The following is a 21,004-nucleotide window of genomic DNA, read 5'->3' on the forward strand; positions in this document are numbered from 1 at the left end:
CTGTACAGATCCTCTAACTGAGTATTTGATTTGTTTCCAATTTCAAATAGTATAACACATCGGATTCCCACTGACTTAAAAGAGGAGAGTTTGGGTTCTTCCAGTTTAGCAGAATAAGTCTGCATGCCAAAAGTGTAGTGAATGCAATCACAATTTGTTTGTCTTTCTCCACTTTAAACCCATCTGGAAGAACCCCAAACACAGCTGTTAATGGGTTAGGAGGGATTGTGAGACCAAGGCTGTCTGAAAGGTAATTAAAAATTTTGGTCCAGAATAATGTTAATTTGGTGCAGGCCCAGAACATGTGACCCAGTGAGGCTGGGACTTGATTGCAACGTTCGCAGGTTGGATCATACCCTGGAAACATTTTGGAGAGTTTTAGACGAGACAGATGTAATAATTTTGAGTTGAATAATTGTATGCTTTGCGCATATGGAGCTCAAGTAAATTCTCTGCATTGCTACTTTCCACTCCTTTTCTGATATATTAATTGAGAGATCTTTTTCCCATTGTCCCATTGGATCTTTGAAAGGGAGGGACTGTAAAATGATTGTTTGAGTCCTTGAAATTAAGCAATATTTTTTCCAGCATGGATGAGGGTGCAAGATGAGGAAAATCGGGAAGGTTCTGTTTAACAAAGTTCCTAATTTGAAGATAGTGAAAGAAATGTGTAGCTGGAATGTTAAATTTGGAATATAATTGTTCATAGGATGCAAAGACTTCTATATAAAGATCTTTAAGCAAGTTAATCCCAATTTTTTTTCCAGATATTAAAAACTGCATATGTTTGTGAAGGCTGAAAGAGGTGGTTCTCTTGCAGAGGTGCCACTGATAAAAGCTTCTCCATCTTAAAATGCTTTCTACTTTGGTTCCATATTCTAAGTGAGTGAAGCACAATTGGGTTATTAGTATATTGCCAATAACTTGTATTTATTAGGGTACAACAAATAGTTCTGACCAGGCATCAACCATAGCACCAACTATGGTCATTGCTGCTCTTGTGAAAAGAATGGTGATAAATGCCATGTGAGGGAGAGGCAAGTTTGTTATACCACATCTTCTTTATTTGAAAAACTAACAGTGTCAGATTAGAAGGAGCATGAATGTGACTGAGAGAATAAAATTGAATTAAAAAAAAAAAAGCTTTTACAAGTAGTACAAATTTACACCGGGTGTTACAGACTCAAATCAAATGTGCCAAGTGGACATGTCTACTTTGTGTTGATTGATATTTGAACTTCAGTTTTTACACATTGACGGTTCTTCAACATGTAAATTGAATAATTTATTTTTCTTCAGGTATATATACCTTTTGTGAAAGTATTTATCTAATATTTGGACTTCAGTCTTCACACATTATTTACTTCACATCAACATTTTGTCATTACTATAACATGAAAAAAGTTTCTGTCTTAGTCATGTCTTCAACATCTCTTGCCACTCATTTCCTGTCATCCTACATTTACCCAGATCGTTCTAGACACGGAACACACATGAATTGTACGTATTCCAAATTACGATCTATTATTCACCCTGTACAAGTCCAGACACCTAACTTCCAGATTAAGAGACTTCAGCTGTGAGAATCTGATGTCTAATTTGACTTCAGCTGCCTCCGTGGGGGATGGGATAGCAGGCTGCTTGCTACTTGTGCTGATTGGCACATTGCAAAACAAAGGAGGAGGTGCGAGGGAATTTAAGGTGTGCCAGCATTACAAATATTTATGTAGATTTTAGGGATTCTAGTGTTAAAAAATAGAATAATAAATTCGATTTATAAAGACAAGGATTGGAGAAATGTGGTTACTACTTTACATATTGACATAAAAGATATGATATAAGAGAGAAGAGGCTGACTGCTGTTTGTTTTTTTAAAGATTTTCTAAATTTTACAAAAAAATTTGTTTACTTTTGGAATTTTAGTATGACATCACAGTCTGCTTGCCCTTGCTCAGGTGCACAGTTCTGCTAGAGAGAGGTCAACTGCTGTATAGCAACTCAAGGTTCTTTTGTTTTCTGATTAAAGCTATGTCACATAATTAAACTTTTTCAGCAATTTTCATTTGTAGCCTTCATTCATAAAATTTTAGTGAGTAGAGGTCAGTGGCTAGAGGATCTGGGCTGGTAATTTGAATTTTGCCGGTTCAAAATCACAGCAGTGACATTAGGGGTGCTACTCCGTTGGGCTCTTGAGCAAGGCCTAAAACTCTCTGGAGAGTGACTTTAGGTATGTGAAAAATGACAAATTCCTAATACAAGAATTTGTATATGGTGATTAAAGGACTGCAAATTACTAAAAAAAATAAAAAATTAAGCCGATCAGCTATTGTGACATACCCGACAGGTTTGATTTTGTTTTTAGTTGTTGGAGCAGGCTCTAAGTACATAAGAGCAGACAACCAATGAATTCTCATCCAGAGATACAATGAAATGGCGGAACTTACTGTACCTATTAACCCTTCATATAGTGTTGGCTCAGTCAGGCAGCACATTATTGGCTGTCACAAGAAGGGATGAACATGGCTGTCAATAAAGTAGACAAGGGCAGCGATTTTCAGTTGTTTACATTGGCATGGTCCTGCAACAAGATCAGTAATGTGGATTCAAACTTGTTTAGCAAAACATACGTCCCTAAACCCCCCTCCCCCAACCAGAAGCTGCAGAATGTGAAATTGGCTTAAGTTAAAAGCTTAACACCTTGCAAAAGCTAAATGTTTACCTAGCATAGTTAATCAGTAACAATTCAGCATGAAAAAGCAGTTGATAGTTTACTAGTTACTACGAGTTCTAATTCAAGTAAGTTTAAGTTCTATTTTGTAGAACATCTGAACAATTTTGAGAAGAACTAGACATTCAGCCCAACAAGCTTGTTTATCCATTCTTGAATTAATGGTGCTTCTCAGTTTTCCCAGACTCGGCTCAACCACTGGCTAAGAACTTACAGTTGGATTTCAGCACTAGAGTTTGGAAGGATTTCAGAGTGTCCTACAGCAAACAGAATGGGCCAGCTTTCTGACTTTTTTCACAGCCCACACTTTAGGCAAATGATTGTTCTCTTCTGGAGTAAATGTCAGACCCTGGCTTGGCTGATCCTGGGAAAAGAGCTAAGAGCTAGTGCAGATAATGGTCTATAAAAAGAAGCAGGAGTTCACACTTTGTCTGATTTTTTTGAGTGCACAAAGGTCCAACCATTTGGTTTGATAACTGGTATTGTCTAACCAAGACACACACGTTTCTGTCAGTATGCTGTTTACCAATCAGGTGTTAATTGCATTGATGTCAGTGTTATTTCCTTTTGTTGTTCTGGTAATTATTAACCCTGAAAGAAAAGGGACACTTATTACTGAAGTTATCCAAATTATAGTCTAAGCCAGTGGTCCCCAAACTCGGTAATGGGGACCCCCTGTGGCTAAAGGTTTTTGGTCCAACCAGATTCTCAATAAATGATAATTGATAATAATTGATCTAATTTATTTAGCTGGTCTTTTTTTCTCTTTTCATATTCTGCCTTCAGAAAAGTACATCAGTGTGATTTTACATTATAAGACATTTACAAATATTTCTAGTTTTTTCAGTAGCTTTAAATGATTAACTCTTTTTTTCCTAATATTTTTCCCTTATTTCTTGTACTCTGCTCCTTAGTGACAATTAAAAACAAGCAAAGCAGACACCTGAGTGAACATGTGGACCTGTTTTCACTTAATGATGAAAGGCTGCAACTTCTTCAGCATTAGACCCACTAATTAGTCAATAATGGAAAGGCAGAATGGATATCAGGATGAACAGAAATCTTCTTTTTCTTTCAGCTGCTCCTGTTAGGGGTTGCCACAGCGGATCATCTTTCTGTCCTCTACATCTTGCTCTGTTACACCCACCACCTGCATGTCCTCTCTCGCCACATCCATAAACCTTCTCTTGCCTGGCAGCACTATCTTTAACATCCTTCTCCCAATATACTCAACATCTCTCCTCTGCACATGTCCAAACAAATGTAATCTCCCCTCTCTGACTTTGTCTCCCAACCATCCAACTTGAGCTGAACCTCTAATGTACTCATTTCTAACCCTGTTCATCCTCATCACACCCAGTGCAAATCTTAGCGTCTTTAACTCTGCCACCTCCAGTTCTGTCTCCTGTTTTTAGGTCAGTGCCACCGTCTCCAACTCGTATAACATAGCTGGTCTCACTATCGTCCCGTAGACCTTCTCTTTCACTCTTGCTGATACCCGTCTATCACAAATTACTCCTGTTACTCTTCTCCACCCATTCCAACCTATGTACTAGTGATCCCAGTTATTTAAACTCATCCAACTTTAGCCAAATGTACAACAGAAATAAAAAGTAAAACAAAACACATTATCCACATATAACTTGGATTTTTTTAAAAATGTATTAACACACCTTCTCTTGTAATTTCTTCATTGACTCCAAAACACAGAAACTAGGAAATAACAGGTTACTTATTTAGGCTACGAGTCCAGCTAAAAACAGAAGTTGTTTGGAACAAAAACTTGCAGCCTCAGGGTCTCCGCAGGACTGAGTTTGGGAACCAATTGGTCTAAACAATCTAATCCTGACACAATTCTAGGCATAACCTATAGTGGGGCAGGTAGGAAGAGGTTTACAGAATGGTAATGTGAAGAGCTCCCTACATTTGTGAATGGTCAACCTAATACGTGGTAATCTGTGAAGGGCACCACACAACTATGTCTAGATATTTTTCATGAACTTAAAAGTGAAAGCATTCCTGTAACTATATTTACTAGCACAGTCTCACAGTTGTAACTATAAGTTACTGTTGCGCTAATAGAATCCTTAGTTAATTATTTTCTGACCCTGTCCATTACCCCAGTTTTACGCTGACAGACTGACGCCCCTGTACTGGCTTTGATAAATATACTGGATGTACTAATTGTCTTATCGATCTACTAGTTTTTATACAAATTACCACTTTTGTTTTACTGCAATATTTTTATTTTATGTTCCAAGCTGACATCTGAAAAATGATTTCCTTGATATTACAAAGTTCTTAGTGGAAGCTATGCATGGGAATATTAGTTTTAAGTCTTGTCTGGGAAATAGTTTACCTTTATTATTATTTTGCTATTGTCATTTTTTGCGATGCCATTTTGTTTATCTTAAGGATGGTGGCAGGGATGTATGGTTTCGTGCATTGTGACATCTGACATCACTAACATGACATGTTAAATATCATTGCACACTCCTTTCACTATCTATTATTTGGATGACCTTTAGCTAAAAAAAAACCTTTATTTCATGCATTTATTTTTACTTCTCTGCTTAGAACAGTTCTAGCCTTACTGTTCTGAATATGAGTTTAGGTACAGTTCTGGTTTTAGTGTTTGTCTGTTTTGTCTTCCAGGTAACATCCTGTTTACTGATCTTGACCTTGTCTCATTTCCTTATCTAGTGAATTCAGTCTTTCTTGAACAGAATATTCTAATTTCTTGAATTTATTCATGTATTAAATCTTCTAATGGTTGTAATGAAATCACATGTTGTTGTAAATTATAGTAAATTTAAGTCAAAGTCATTGATACTGGATTATAGGAAAATGTGAAGGCTAAGTGACCAGGTGTATTATCATGGTCTCCTTCCCTGTACTTAATTTCACCAGGGATTGGTGAACTTACCAGGTTGGCTTACTCTTGTACCTTACGATTAACACACACACACACACACACACGCGCGCGCAGACCCTAACCACAAAAGTATCATATGAATGACATATACACAGCCAGTTACTCGCTAGCACTTTAACCCACACAAGTACCATATGAATAACACATGTACAGCGTCTTTCCCTGGTATTTCAAGAGACTTACTTATCTTTGGCACAAACAGCATACGGTGTCTTAGATCTTTTTCAGACCTAAATATTACTTTTGGTCTTCAAGAATATATTCAAACATACAAAGGCTGAAAACCCTTGGCTATAGGCCATTTATCAACAAATGAATGTCTTACTTGTGTTCAGTGTTTGATAGAGTTCTAATCCTCAGCCTGATAAAACCTCTCAGTTCGGATCATATGGCACTTTTTTTACTGGTCCAGTTACTCTAAGTATTTGCCGTATTGCTTCAATCACTCTAGATATAAAGACAAAGTATAGAAGTTAAAAGCAACTTGGTATTTATTAAAGAACAACAATACCAGTAGAGGATAGTATCAAAGAAAATGTAGATAGTAAAGTCTGGATATATAGAGCCTTCAGAAAAGCTTACAAAAAGTGTCAAAGATGAATGTCCTCGGGTGGCTTTTAATCTAGCAGTTGATACTGTTCATTAGATGCTTTATCTGATGATCAGATGAAAACGGTTGCACATCTCTTGCCCTCTCCTGACATCGCTTTGCCATCTCCTGATGTTGCTCTGTGGTTGTCGCTGTTTCTTCTTTTGGTGTTTCTCTTGGACAAAGCATATTTATTTTAAAATTCTACATGTGATTCTGGAAAATGTGATGTTACACACATTTAATTGATAGATAGATAGATAGATGAATTGGGACTATAACATAGATATTAATGTAGTATAGTAGGCAGGACAAGATAGATAGATACTTACTTACTTACTTACTCACTCACTCACTCACTCACTCACTCACTCACTAATTCACATAATCCAGCAGCAGTATACTGATACAAAAAAACAATATTAAATTAAAGAGTAATAAAAATAAAAAAGCAGACAATAACTTTGAGTAATGTTAGCATTTACTCCCCCGGGTAATTGGCTGGCTGTCACCAAAATAAATGACTTGGTTTAAAGTCTTTAATCTGTTAAGTATGTCCAGCATTTCTTCCTTTCCCAAACTGTAAACCAATTAGGCAATTTCTAATCCCAAGTGTGCCCATCTTTTTTCAAGTTATAACGTAATCAGTATAGCCTGCGGCATCATCCTGGTCTTCTACTTTGTTTGCACTGATGTTTTAAAAGTAAAGTAAACTCCAGGAAGAGCAGGTAATTTGTTGTTAATTACCTCCTTGTAAAATTAAGTTAATCTTTTTGTGGGCAAAAAATAAAATATAAGATAAAAAGTAAAATATAAAATTTTAAATCCATTTCACTACAGGATTTTATATTATAGGATATATTTTATTTTGTTGCAATAACATGGTGATTTTACATTCAGTGTGTTTTCGTGTGCTTTTAATAACTCGCTTATTCACAGAAAAGTGGTTTCTAAAATGCTATGTAAACCCTTATTCCGATTAGAGAAACTGGATTGTTGTTCCCTGAGAAACCAAGTTAACAGATGTAGACTTTTCCATGAGTAACACAAGGATTTTGTAGTCTGTGCATGTCTGTTTCTCTTTTGTCTGTGCATGTCTTAACTTCACATTCACTTTCACCAGCCACAAGTACACAAAGATAAATTTCCTCAGTCACATGCTTGGATGATCACTTTATTTCTTCACCAAGTAACGTAAAGCATTTCTTATTTTATTGAAGTAAAAATACTTGTTTTATTATTATCCCAGTAGCACTGAGTGTAAGACAAAATCACATGTACCCTTATTCTGCTCCTTTGCAAGGTTCAGTTGCATAGCAAAGTAGAACAGAGTGTGCTGCCTGCAATCTGCAAACAGAAAACTATAAATATACGTTGAAACAGTGTCATCAGGTGACTCGGTGGTTAGTGTTTGTACTGCAAAACATCAGTGGCTCTGGTTGAGGATATAAAAAGGGGCTGGAAGTTATTTACATCACAGCACATGAAGGACATAAATTATTTATCAAGGATAAGAAAATTATCAAAGGCTTCATTCTTGTTTTTGGATTTATGGTGGCCGGTGTTAACATTTAACTGTTTTTTGAGCAGTTTAATTACATTGGAGCATTTTGGAAAAGCAGTACTCCAGAAGTGAACTTGCCTATGTAAACCCTTATTTTTAAGAAACCTTAACTTACTTATTCCAGTTTTGTATGTATATATAACTCATGTACAGACTCATTTCCCAGTGATGCCACTGTCTCACATTTAATCTGCAATTCTACAATAAAACTATAAGGAATAATGGTTATTACCAAGTGCTATCTCATAACACTGATAAATAGAAGAGAAAGGCTTTATAATTCCCATAGACAATAATATTAGTTGAAATGCCATCAGTTCCAAGAAAAGTATACAATACTAATGGATCTTCAGCCTTGATAGAACCTGTCATATATTAACGGATCATTCTAGATTTTGAGAGCTGTGTAGCTTAAACTGTCCTACATTCAGTGATTTTATTTATTTGAATTGTAAGACAGCCTGCATCTTGTGATTGAGGAGTGGACTCTATAGTATATCTAACGGTTTGACATGAGGCAGTTTCACTGTTGCTACCCCCTATTTTGACACTACATTTCAAGGCCAAGAAGAAGAGAAAAGGGGTTAGTAACAGCAGGTCATAACTGTCAAGGCTGTAATCAAGAATTAACATATTTTCATGAAGAGGTCATACAAGTTAAAGTAAAAGAATATTTGTAAAAATATATATAGGATTAGAAAATCAGGCACAGAAACACAACAGTTTTTGTTAGCTGAATATTGTAATTCATCCATTTTTCTAACCCTAGTTTTCCCTAGTGAGGTTATTGTGGAACTGAAGCCTGCGTTAGCAACAACAGCCACAAGACAGGAATCAGTCATGGATGGCACAGCAGTTCAATACAAGGAATCATAGCAAGCTATTATTTTACTTAAATAATAACTGTTTAATAGTAACTGTTTCCTTTTCTGGTGTCCTTTTGGTGGTGGCTTGTGCCACCACCATCTACTCAAAGCACCGTGATGTTCCAACAATGATGGATGGATTAAAAGCCAGAAGTCTGTATGACCATCAACATCAAGTGACTCCGTGAGAGCCCTAACTACAAAGAGGACTATTTAATTTATGTTAGGTCGAATGCCCAGAGAGGACTGGGCGGTCCTGTGGCCTGGAACCCCTGCAGATTTTATTTTTTTCTCCAGCCGTCTGGAGTTTTTTTGTTTTTTCTGTCTACCCTGGCCATTGGCCCTTACTCGTTTTCTATGTTAACTAATGTTGTCTTATTTTAATATCTTATTGTCTTTTAATTTTCTTTTCTTCATTATGTAAAGCACTTTGAGCTATTTTTTGTATGAAAATGTGCTATATAAATAAATGTTGTTGTTGTAGTTAAATGTATTTGCCAATGAGTATCTAAGCTGGAGTCAATGTTACAGACACTAAATCAGAGATAGTGATGTAGTCTATAGGGAGATGTGTATCTTTTAAGTCAAGTAGATTAACTAAGAAAGGTCATTGTTAGGTTTTAACAAAAATGGAAAAGATTTTGTTTCACTTAGAGTTTTTCCTTCCTAGAGGAAAGCAGGAATCCTGGATGAAGAGGGCCTAATACTAAGTGGCCAGTTGCTTGCTGCAAACCCTGACTTCGCGACTCTGTGGAATTTTAGAAGGGAGATCTTCTTGCATTTAAAGGAAGAGAAGTAAGTTGGGGCAAGGTCACTTTGATAAAAAGGGTCTATCCAAGCTGGGTGAGGTATTTTACTTTGTTTAATCAGCATACACAATTACTCATCCCCATACAGTTTTTAAATCTGATCTCTCTCTCTCTCTCTCCTGTCTTTTGCAGAAATCCAGAGGAGCTTCAGACACTTTTTGAGAAGGAGCTGTCCTTCCTTGAGACCTGCTTACGTGTCAATCCAAAGTCATATGGGACTTGGCACCATCGTGGCTGGGTGCTGGATCACTCACCCCATCCTGACTGGAAAGTTGAACTGGAGCTGTGCAGCAAGTTTCTGCAGTTTGACGAGCGGAACTGTAAGGTTCTTTTAGGGATGTTAAATCTAGTGCCTGGAGGGTAACAGTGATTGTGTATTTCATCCACTTAACTAGATACTGTTTCAAGCTTGTAACTGACATGCTTACTTAATTGATCTGCTTGATTCCCTTTTTTGACAGCAGAGTGAACTGAAAAAGAATCATTGTTACCATCAAATGCACTGATGATTGCTTTAACAAAGACATAAATATTGCATTGATAGGGATTTCCAAGTTTTAAAATGTTTGAATGTTCCCCATAACATTTATTTATTTTTTCTAATTTTACCATGAATGATATGTCATTCTCCTATTGTAATCTTTTAGGCAGGGTAGAATTCTTTCATATGAGTAAAAAATACGACATGGTAGCAATATAAAGGAAATTAGTATTTTATATACAGTAAAATAAGGTGGTCAGTCACTTAGTGAGCACTCTGAGACAGTAGAATTCTTTTTACAATTCTAATAAATGCTTTTCACAGTAACATTCCAGGATTGTAACTGCATATCCAACCTGGTTAGAAAAGAGTTATTTCAAGATGAAGCCAACTTATTTCACAGTGTGGATTATTGTATGTAATGGAGGAGAGGTGGAGACGCTCATATGACATTCAGATCTGCATATATGATTGTGTAACTTGCACATGCAGACAGGCATTTGCTCATAGTTTATTTTGCAGCTTTATTTTGAACAACTACTACTACCAAAACTTAAAAAAAATATATGAAACAGAACTCATACATTGTTTATTAAATGTGTTAAAAAATTGGCAAGTTTTACTACCCAGAGTGGTATGCTGATGTGAAAAGGGGTCTTAAATAGAGATGTAAGAAACCCATATAAACTTGGATTAAATTAAGAGAGAAGAAATTAGATGCTGGCTAAACAATTGACTAGAACAAAAAATAAATGAAACACATAGCTCTCCGGCAACTGAGTCTAACAACTGTCTCTTCTAAATGTTCGGGAGTCTAGGTCTTTAATATGTATTCTATTCTCCAAAGCAGAATCCTTTTGTGATAGCAGGGTGTCTAGTGGGACATTCCCAACATATTCATTTGAGTATTCTGCTTTCCTTCAGAGTTGTGCAATAACCTCCTCCTGAAGGCCTGGCTGGGTCATCTGTTTGTTCATCCTCTTCCTACTGTTCTTTACAGTTTTAACTTACTTAACTTTCTTTCTAGTCCACTGCTGGGATTATCGTCGTCTGGTGGTACAACGTGCTGAAGTCTCTCCTCAGGAAGAACTGGAATTTACCCATAAACTGATTGGCACCAACTTTTCCAATTACTCCAGCTGGCACTACCGCAGCACCCTGTTGCCACTTGTTTACCCTGATACTGAATGCCGGGTGGGACGTGCTGATGAGGAGGCGTTATTGACTGGTAAGTGTCAATTATGAGTAATTTGTGAAGAAGGAAAGATGGTTTCATCTTAACTTTTTATATGCTGTTTTGCAGAATATGAACTGGTTCAGAATGCCTTGTTTACTGATCCTAATGACCAGAGTGCCTGGTTCTATTATCGCTGGCTACTGGGGAGAGGTCAGTACCTGCTGTTTAGGTCTTCTACCTAAAATATTTTTCTTTTTTTGTTAGGTTTTGTTTCTTAGTCTTCTTATTTGACTATCTGCCATTAATATTAGTTATGAGCTCACAGAAAAGTAGTTTTACTTCTAAAAGATGGCTCCTTGAATAAAACAGAAACCCTGCTACCATACAGCTTTCATTCCTTATCTATACTCAAGCCCAAGAAACCAATTCCATAATATTTTAGTGACACTTTACATTTAACAAATACATGGTAAATATACTGTACGTTCAAACATCAAGCACACCACAATTTACTTTTGGGTAAACTTTTCTCAGATATTATTTCTGTTAACAGCTGACTGTGCTGGCATGGAATGAACTTAATCAGTCAGCATGGTCTCCAAAAAAGAAACATGTACGTCTCTCCAGTTTTCTGTAACCTGGGTATAAATTGTTTTCCTAGTTACGTATCTCCAATATCTACAAGTACAAATTGTCAGATGTCAAGTAATATACCAATTCCCAACATACAGTGCATCCGGAAAGTATTCACAGCGCATCACTTTTTCCACATTTTGTTATGTTACAGCCTTATTCCAAAATGGATTAAATTAATTTTTTTCCTCAGAATTCTACACACAACACCACATAATGACAATGTGAAAAAAGTTTACTTGAGATTTTTGCAAATGTATTAAAAATAAAAAAAATGAGAAAGCACATGTACGTAAGTATTCACAGCCTTTGCCATGAAGCTCAAAATTGAGCTCAGGTGCATCCTGTTTCCCCTGATCATCCTTGAGATGTTTCTGCAGCTTAATTGGAGTCCACCTGTGGTAAATTCAGTTGATTGGACATGATTTGGAAAGACACACACCTGTCTATATAAGGTCCCACAGTTGACAGTTCATGTCAGAGCACAAACCAAGCATGAAGTCAAAGGAATTGTCTGTAGATCTCCAAGACAGGATTGTCTCAAGGCACAAATCTGGGGAAGGTTACAAAAAATTTGTGCTGCTTTGAAGGTCTCCAATAAGTACAATGGCCTCCATCATCCATAAGTGGAAGAAGTTTGAAACCACCAGGACTCTTCCTAGAGCTGGCCGGCCATCTAAACTGAGCGATCGGGGGAGAAGGGCCTTAGTCATGGAGGTGACCAAGAACCCGATGGTCACTCTGTCAGAGCTCCAGAGGTCCTCTGTGAAGAGAGGAGAATCTTCCAGAAGGACAACCATCTCTGCAGCAATCCACCAATCAGGCCTGTATGATAGAGTGGTCAGACGGAAGCCACTCCTTAGTAAAAGGCGCATGGCAGCCTGCCTGGAGTTTGCCAAAAGGCACCTGAAGGTCTCTCAGACCATGAGAAACAAAATTCTCTGGTCTGATGAGACAAAGATTGAACTATTTGGTGTGAATGCCAGGCGTCACGTTTGGAGGAAACCAGGCACCGTTCATCACCAGGCCAATACCATCCCTACAGTGAAGCATGGTGGTGGCAGCATCATGCTGTGGGGGTGTTTTTCAGCGGCAGCAATTGGGAGACTAGTCAGGATAAAGGAAAAGATGACTACAGCAATGTAGAGAGACATCCTGGATGAAAACCTGCTCCAGAGCACTCTTGACCTCAGACTGGGGTGACGGTTCATCTTTCAGCAGAACAACGACCCTAAGCACACAGCCAAGATATCAAAGGAGTGGCTTCAGGACAACTCTGTGAATGTCCTTGAGTGGCCCAACCAGAGCCCAGACTTGAGTCCAATTGAACATTTCTGGAGAGATCTTAAAATGGCTGTGCACCGACGCTTCCAATCCAACCTAATGGAGCTTGAAAGGTGCTGCAAAGAGGAATGGGCGAAACTGGCCAAGGATAGGTGTGCCAAGCTTGTGGCATCATATTCAAAAAGACTTGAGGCTATAATTGCTGCCAAAGGTCCATCGACAAAGTATTGGGCAAAGGCTGTGAATACTTATGTACATGTGATTTTTCAGTTTTTTTTATTTTTAATTAATTTGCAAAAACCTCAAGTAAACTTTTTTCACATTGTCATTATGGGGTGTTGTGTGTAGAATTCTGAGGAAAAAAAATGAATTTAATCCATTTTGGAATAAGGCTGTAACATAACAAAATGTGGAAAAAGTGATGTGCTGTGAATACTTTCCGGATGCACTGTAGATACCAGTTTGTTGGTTTCTACTTCATTTTCATTCCTTTTGTTTCTGATCTTGATGCCAACCTTTAATTTTACTTCTTTGTTTTCCTGTGATGTCTACATTCTTTACTTATAAAACTGGTACAATGCCTCCTGATTTCCGGCAATAATACGGTTGCTTCTAAAAGAAATTGTTCAGGGTTCTATTTTCCTAAGAAAGAACTGCCTAAACAGTTCTTAGGCTTAAAATTTAACTGGAATCACTGGAGAGCACTGACAGACTACTGTACCATATTTATTGTTATATGTATGTGTTTTGCTTTACAGCTGTCTCCCCAATAATTCCAAATTATATATTTTTTTTTTATCTTTCTTCCCTAAACAGCGGACCGGGAAGAGACTGTCAGCTGTCTGTACATTAGCAGAGAAGGGCAACGTTTAATTGTTTCTTTTTCTCATCCTGTCAATGTGAGTATGGAAGTACAAAAATGTTGTTTTTCTTTCTTATGTTGAACTTCTAAATTAACTATTGTACTCTACAGTGTACGGTACTATGAGAAAGTGTATGCCGCCTTCCCGATGCCTTCTCTTTCTAGTAGTGATGCTCTGATTAATTGACCACTGATCTTAATTGGCTGATTTTCACTAAAGAAGACTAAAGTGATTGGTAAATTGGTTGATCACAAATAACGATTTTTTCAGCACCTGCTTTTCTAAGCTTTGTTGTAATTTAATTGCAGTGTTCCTTTATGCAAAGTGTTAGGGTAGTTAAGTGAGCACATGTCTGTTTGCTGTGAACTTCCTATAAACCAAGAGAAGGAAGAGCAGACTTTACCAGAGAGAGAGAAAAGACTAGAATATTAGCCTTTACATTAAAGAAAGTGAAGTAATAAACTGAGAAAAAGGAATCAGAGGAGTTATTCTGTGCAGTTACACAAATGGCAAAAAAAGTTACTTGAAGGAATTCAGACCTTTTTATTTTGTCTTTTAATTAAAATGAACACTGCATGGCTGAGTTTGGACAGTAAGCAAGCTTGTGTTTAATACTGCAGCTTACAATTTCAATTAGAAAAAAAAGATGAAGAATTTGAAATTTCTGCTAAGTAAACAATAGGCCTGTTAGCTTGACAGCAGAATTTGTGTATTTCACTTGTAAACTTGTTAAGCATGTTAGCCTGGTATCTTCTTAATAAATATCTTAAGAACATGTCACAGATTTTTAAGCTTTTTAAAAGGTTTGTACTGTGTTTATTTGTATGTGTCATACAATGTATGCCTATGTTGAGAAAGAAATGCTGCATGATTAAAATTGTAAGCCATATTTATAATTACAATTCAAGAATTAGGAATGTCTGGCTTGAACACTGGAAAAAAAGACTGCATAAATATAGTTAACACTGTATGTGGTTGACCAGTTGCTGTACTCTTTTTGATGTAGGTGTTGCTGCCAAGAGATGAACTGATCCTGTTTGTGGATGGGCTGCCTCTTCGTGTTACCTGGAAGAGCCCTCATCCTCAGTTAAAACGCAGTGCAATCTGGGTATCCTTTTGCAAAGTTAATAAAAGCGGGACTCGTGTAACATACTGTACAAATGTAATGTGAATGTTTGAAAAGATAATTGCGTACTTTAAGGCTGCAGAACTACAAAACTGTAAATCCTTCTCCACTCTGTGAGTTATCATTGCCTGCATGTCATTGAAAAATGTACTAGTTTCAAATAAAGGTACACATCTAACTTTAATGCAAGTGCATTATGGGGTGGTACAGCACAGACTTGTATTTTGTACACCTGAAAAGAAGACCATCTAGGAGAATAAAATCTTAGGTGCTTATCATATACCATTTTACAAAAAAAATTCAAATTAAATCCTTCAGTGTGAAAGGTAAAAAACACCTGTATAATTGCATGTGCCATGTGAGCACTAAGACTGACAGCCGCCATGTTGCAGTGTTTCAAACTACTGGTCTGTCAGATTGATAATTGTGAATATTACCAGGTTTTATATGTAAACATGCAGTGTGAGTGTGAACCAGTCAAGACTTACTTTGAAATGCAGGAATGACATTCAGGTTTTCAGGCAGCTTTTAGAGTTGGGAACATTGCTGCTGCTAAACTAGGAAAAATAATCTTAAAGTTAGAGCTTTCATAGTTTAAAGTTAATATCCTGCATGCAGATAAAGTGAAAATTATTTACTGTATATTATAACAAGCAAGGTGAAACTACAGGAAGCAGCACTTGAAAAGGTTTTAAGGGTTTACTTTGAAGGAGCACTTTCAACATCTAAGCAATCTGCAGAAGCATTTAAAAAGGCAAGTAAAATATTTTTCTGTGAAAATAAAGAGATGGTATGAAAGGAATGTACAATCCACAAGTAAGACTAGATGTGGAGTCCTGGATGTTGTTCTGGGCACAAGAAAAGTAGCAGTAGAAGCTATCCAGAGAAGATCATTGCCAGATATCAGAAAACATGAACTTATTTTAAACAACAGAGCAATTGTAGCATAATGTGATCTGACATGGGAATTTTACAGGATTGAATATGCAATGCATGACAATTTTCAGTTTCTTTTGTTTCCTAGTTAGATTTGCAGGAAGTTGGCTACTGTTCCTGAAGTAGCAAATTCAAGTCAAGAACCAGCTTTGGAGAGGGTACCTCCCTTTATAGGTCATACACACAGCTCCTCTCACACATACCTGACACTTTAATGTTTTCAGCCAACTGGGAGCTAGCAAGTATTCACTGTGGACGGCCATGCTAAAAGAGAATATGCTGTCTCCACATTAAGTCAGTTTATTGAACTAGGTCCAATGAGATGTCAAAATAATACTTTCAGTAAACAATATATTCTTTAACTAACCATCATAATGAATGCATTGTTTTAAGTTAACCTTACTGTCTAAATGTTATTAATAAAAATGTACTGAATGGAGTAAGCAATTGTCCTTAATCTCTTCTATGATCTGTGAACTGCCCCCTAATACCATTAATGCTGCCTGCTCAGAACATAATTTTAAGGTTCACTGGCGAGATGGGAGGATCCAACGAGAGTGTATCCTGTATAAAGGTAAGTGGGCCCCCAGAACACGCTAACCATTGAGCTCATAACTAGCCAGAGCTGCTATGCATATCCGCCCTAGATACTAAAGGCAAAAATGTTAAAGTTATCACCACGTTGAAAAGAAATGACATTCTAACTATGTAGCCCATGGATGTCTCCTCATTTATTTTTTTCTATCACTGCCAAGAGTTAGAAACCTGATCACAGCAAGTGCCCTTGGGGATTCAAAAAGGATGGACTGCCTCACTTTGATGTGAGCTTAGTCCCTTAACATTTTTTTTCCTAGTGGGAGGTATAATTTTCCTGATTTTAGGAGGAAATAAATGTAATGTTGTCCTAAATTGAGCATATAGAATAAACTGACCTTTATATATCTAATAAAGTTCACCAAACTGACACAAAATTTTGGTATTCAAGAGAAATCCAGTGCTCTTATGAACTACATTTATTTTATGTGAGAAGGGGCCCTGGTGACATCTCTCCACACCAGTGATGATGCCAAGGACACCAAAAGTATATGGAATGGCATATTGGTATATCACCCATGGAAAATATAAATGCAGTGAGACACAAAAGTAGGAAGTAAACAGAAGCTAACAAAACACTGCTGGATCATTTACATTTAACTATTTGGCTGAGACCTTATTCCAAGGCGAATTACATTTATGATAAAACTGGTTATATTTCTTTTGGTTTTCCAGCTGGAGTACAGGCAGGTCAAGTGACTTGCTCATGGTCACTCAGTGTCAGTAGAAGGATTTGAACCCACAACTTTTTTGTGGTTTTTTGAAGTCCAAAGCTTTAAACTCTACACCAGAGACTTTCGCAGGGCCTGCCTTTATGGCTGTTCAATCACTGTCTATCTGCACACTTGCTGACCTTTAAAAATACCACAAAGCACTCCTCTTGCCTCACAACCTCATGCCCACTCCTCCAATAACCCTAGTATCTTTCTCCTACCAGTGAGTCTTTTCATGAAATGGTCCTCTCGACTCCTGACTCACTGGTCATGGCTCTAGTAGCCTAAAACCCCTACGGGGTGAGTCATATCAAGCTAAGCCCCAAGTTGCTTCTTGATTCAGGGAAGGCCTTCTTTTGCTACATGGAACACTCTCTAGAGGCTCTTGGTGTGCCTGTACCTCTGACTCTTTAGCTGGTTTTAAGGGCCATTTTTATTAAATGGCTTCAATGTTGCCCATCCCCTAAAAGAATGACTGTGTACTACTCTGTAGTGGTTAACAGGGGAGTACTGCCTTCCTTCCAATCCCTGAGCGTGCCCTAGAATTGGCAAAATGACTCCTTTCTCCCAACGTAGTGATGCATTGCCACCTGTTAACCTGGAGGTTTTATGGCCTCTCACTAGTCCTGCTATCTTAATATCTGGTTATCTCATGTCTAGTCTCCTTGGAGAATATTGTTACATTAACTTCCAAGTCACAATGCCCTCTCTCTCCCATAGTGGTGCCCCTGACTGTTCAATTCTGTATACCCAATATATGCACAGGGTTTACCACCCACGACCTTTGCATATGCTAGAGGAGTGCTGTTTCTCTCTTTGTCCCTCACCCTTCCTTTTAGAGGGGTGTTGTTGGACGTTGCCCTTACTAGTCAGACACCAGGCTGGTGTTCTATTTAACACTGCATTTTTAGGTAGACATACAATACTGAAGTTGTAACTAATATGCTGCCGAAAACATGCAAGTTGGAAAAATGCATCTAGATTGTGTGTCATAAATAAGCTTCAGAAGATTAAAATGACCAGCTGCGGATACATTCACTGAATTTTTATAAGCACTGTCCTCGGTGTGCTGCTTGTAATAGTTTGATTAATTGGACGTAGAGGTGCACAATAATTGTAAATTAATGTCTTTCCATTTCATAAAGCTAAATATTTGCACTGCATCATTTTAGATGCCATGTGATCTTCTCCTTATGATCTAAATTTATCATTTCTAACCCACGTTGGAGATTTCACACTAGACATAATTACAGTCTGAGCTGGAGAGCTAATGTGAAAGTAGCTTAAGTGTTTTCTTCATCACTTGTCTTTTTTGCTTCATCTACATGGTTCTGTTTTGCAGGTCGCTCTGAGAGTTGGTGCCGAGACAGTGCTACGGATCAACAACTCTTCAGGTAGTAAATTATATATTAACTGTCTTTGTGATTATGAGCTTTGAAGTGAGTGGCCCAAGGAAGAAGGAAAAATTGTATTAACAGTGAGTTATTTTTTTGTATGTGCACTCTTTCAGGTGTGATCTTTCAGTGGAGAAGACTACCGTTCTTCAGTCAGAACTGAATTCCTGTACCCAGCTGCAAGAACTGGAGCCAGATAACAAGTGTAAGTTAGCACTGGTCTCAGCCTCTGTTTACTTAGAAGGGCTTCCTCAATCTGTATCCTTACTGTTTTAAGCAAATAGCATTGCTAATAGTGGACAGGCGCCAGTTCAGTCCAGTTTATAGTATACATTTTCTAGTATGGTTTAGTTTAAAAAACCACACAATCATATGCAGTAAAGCACAAAAACACCCTGCTCTGTACTGAAATGCAATTTATGTATAGAGGCACACTACCAGTCAGACATTTTAGAACACCTAATTTTTTTATGGAAATGCATGCAGTTTAATGTTTTAATGTTTCCTGAAATTGAGGCATAGAACAAATAAATATCAAAAATAAGTCAAGGAATAATTATTACATGTACAAAATTTTATAAAAATTTTTGATTCATCAAAGTAGCCACCTTTTGCTGTTAAATATACATGTGGCATTCTTTCTGTAAGGGAAATAAAATATTAGTCAGAAAGATCATCCAAACACTGTTGCAGAAGTTCCCACAAATGTGTTGCTCTTGTAGGTTGCTTTCCTTTTAACCTTCAACTATCCAGTTCATTCCAGACTAACTCAATGGGGTTTAAGTCTGGAGACTGTGCTGGCCGGTCCATTTTTTGAAGTGTACCTTCTTGTTCTTTTAACGTAGTTCTAAAATAGGCTGGAGGTATGTTTTGGGTCATTGTCTCGATGTAGGATGAACCCCTGACCTACTAGACAGAAGGTATCGTGTGTGGTGCTGCAAAATGCTGGGGTAACCCATTCATTTCAGAATTACAGTCACCAACTCTGCCTCCTGCAAAAGAAGCCCAGACTACCCCACTTCCTCCTTCATGTTTGACACTGAGGAACCATCCTTTCGCCAACCTTATTCCCTACAAACACACTGCATGATGAACCAAAGATTTCAGATTTTGATTCATTGGTCCATAAGACTTTCTTCCAGTCTGCAGTAGTCCATAGCTGGTATTTCATAGCCCAGGCAAGCCTTGCTTTCTTGTTTTGTCCTTAAAAGAATGGCTTTCTTACTGCCACTCGCCATGTCAAACCTGAAGCACAAACTCTCTTTTCACAGTAGAAACTGAGACTTGCTTTTTTGACCACAGTTAAGCTGTGCTTTTGTGCTGTGAAGTGCCTATCATGCAAGCTGGTGACCCTCAGAAACTTATCTTCTGATTGGGTTGTGACTTTGTGTCAGCCAGATCTCTTCCTATTTCTAATTGCCTTTAGATTATGCAGGACACCACACTCACTGACGTTGATTTTTTTTTATTATTTCTCCAAGTGAAAGGCTTACACTTCTAAGAGCAATAATGCTCTCTTTCATTTAATTTGGTAATTGCTATTTTCTTGCCATTATCACCAGAATTTACAACTTTCTACAGTGTAGTATTGTCCAAGTAGTACTTCAAAGGGTGTAGTAACACAGTCTGTTCCAACTTTGCTTTAAGACGGACAGAGGGTTTTTAAGTAATCAATGGAATCTGGTACACCTGTGCAAGTTGTTGGCTTCAATTTGCAAGGCTTAAAATACTTTAATTACTGCAGAATATCTGCAGGTTGTAACCTATTAGTTGATCTCTGAAGAAGGCCCATTAGTAACATTTTAAAATTTGCATTTTTCAGTTTTTGCTAACCTAATCTTTAAATTTAAACATTTGGCAGTTTACTGCTTATCTTTCCACCATTTTAGGTAATTCATAGTATTTCAGCTGATTAAATTTGAAGAAAAATTGGAAAACTGAGGTGTTATCAAACTTTTGACCAGTAGGATATATCCATATATTTACTGACACTAGTGTGCGGTGAGCGTTCTTGCACTTAAGTTGTGAACAGTTTTGCCCACTTTAAGATGTCAAACTGATCATAAGTAAAAGAAATATAAAGCCTTTGACCATCTCCACAGCGTCCTCACCAGCTGCTACATTTATTAAGACTACTGCTGGGAAACATTAAACTGAATAGCCAAGATCGGTCTGGACCTGTTTCATTATACAATAAATGGCAACATGTGAAGCCATGTCCCATACACTTTGTAACATCCTGACACACTTCAAAAATACAAACTGCTGTACTAGAGTACTGTTTATAAGCTGCATCTCAGCATTTAACGCTA

The 21,004-nt window shown here is 37.5% G+C and overlaps 1 protein-coding gene across 3 annotated transcripts in view; it reads left to right on the forward strand.

Moving 5' to 3' along the window:
* The window catches only part of rabggta (Rab geranylgeranyltransferase subunit alpha), a 51,572-nt gene that overhangs the window by 16,981 nt on the left and 13,587 nt on the right, over window positions 1-21,004 (forward strand). For all 3 annotated transcript variants that reach the window (XM_039746354.1, XM_039746361.1, XM_039746368.1), the window contains 9 exons: window positions 9,353-9,477; window positions 9,624-9,811; window positions 11,000-11,200; window positions 11,276-11,359; window positions 13,883-13,965; window positions 14,936-15,037; window positions 16,460-16,565; window positions 18,641-18,692; window positions 18,809-18,897. In XM_039746354.1, coding sequence (XP_039602288.1) covers window positions 9,353-9,477; window positions 9,624-9,811; window positions 11,000-11,200; window positions 11,276-11,359; window positions 13,883-13,965; window positions 14,936-15,037; window positions 16,460-16,565; window positions 18,641-18,692; window positions 18,809-18,897 — 1,030 coding nt within the window. The remainder of the gene's footprint in view (window positions 1-9,352; window positions 9,478-9,623; window positions 9,812-10,999; window positions 11,201-11,275; window positions 11,360-13,882; window positions 13,966-14,935; window positions 15,038-16,459; window positions 16,566-18,640; window positions 18,693-18,808; window positions 18,898-21,004) is intronic.

The sequence above is a fragment of the Polypterus senegalus genome, chromosome 1 (genome assembly GCF_016835505.1).
Source record: "Polypterus senegalus isolate Bchr_013 chromosome 1, ASM1683550v1, whole genome shotgun sequence".
Taxonomy (NCBI): Eukaryota; Metazoa; Chordata; class Cladistia; order Polypteriformes; family Polypteridae; genus Polypterus; species Polypterus senegalus.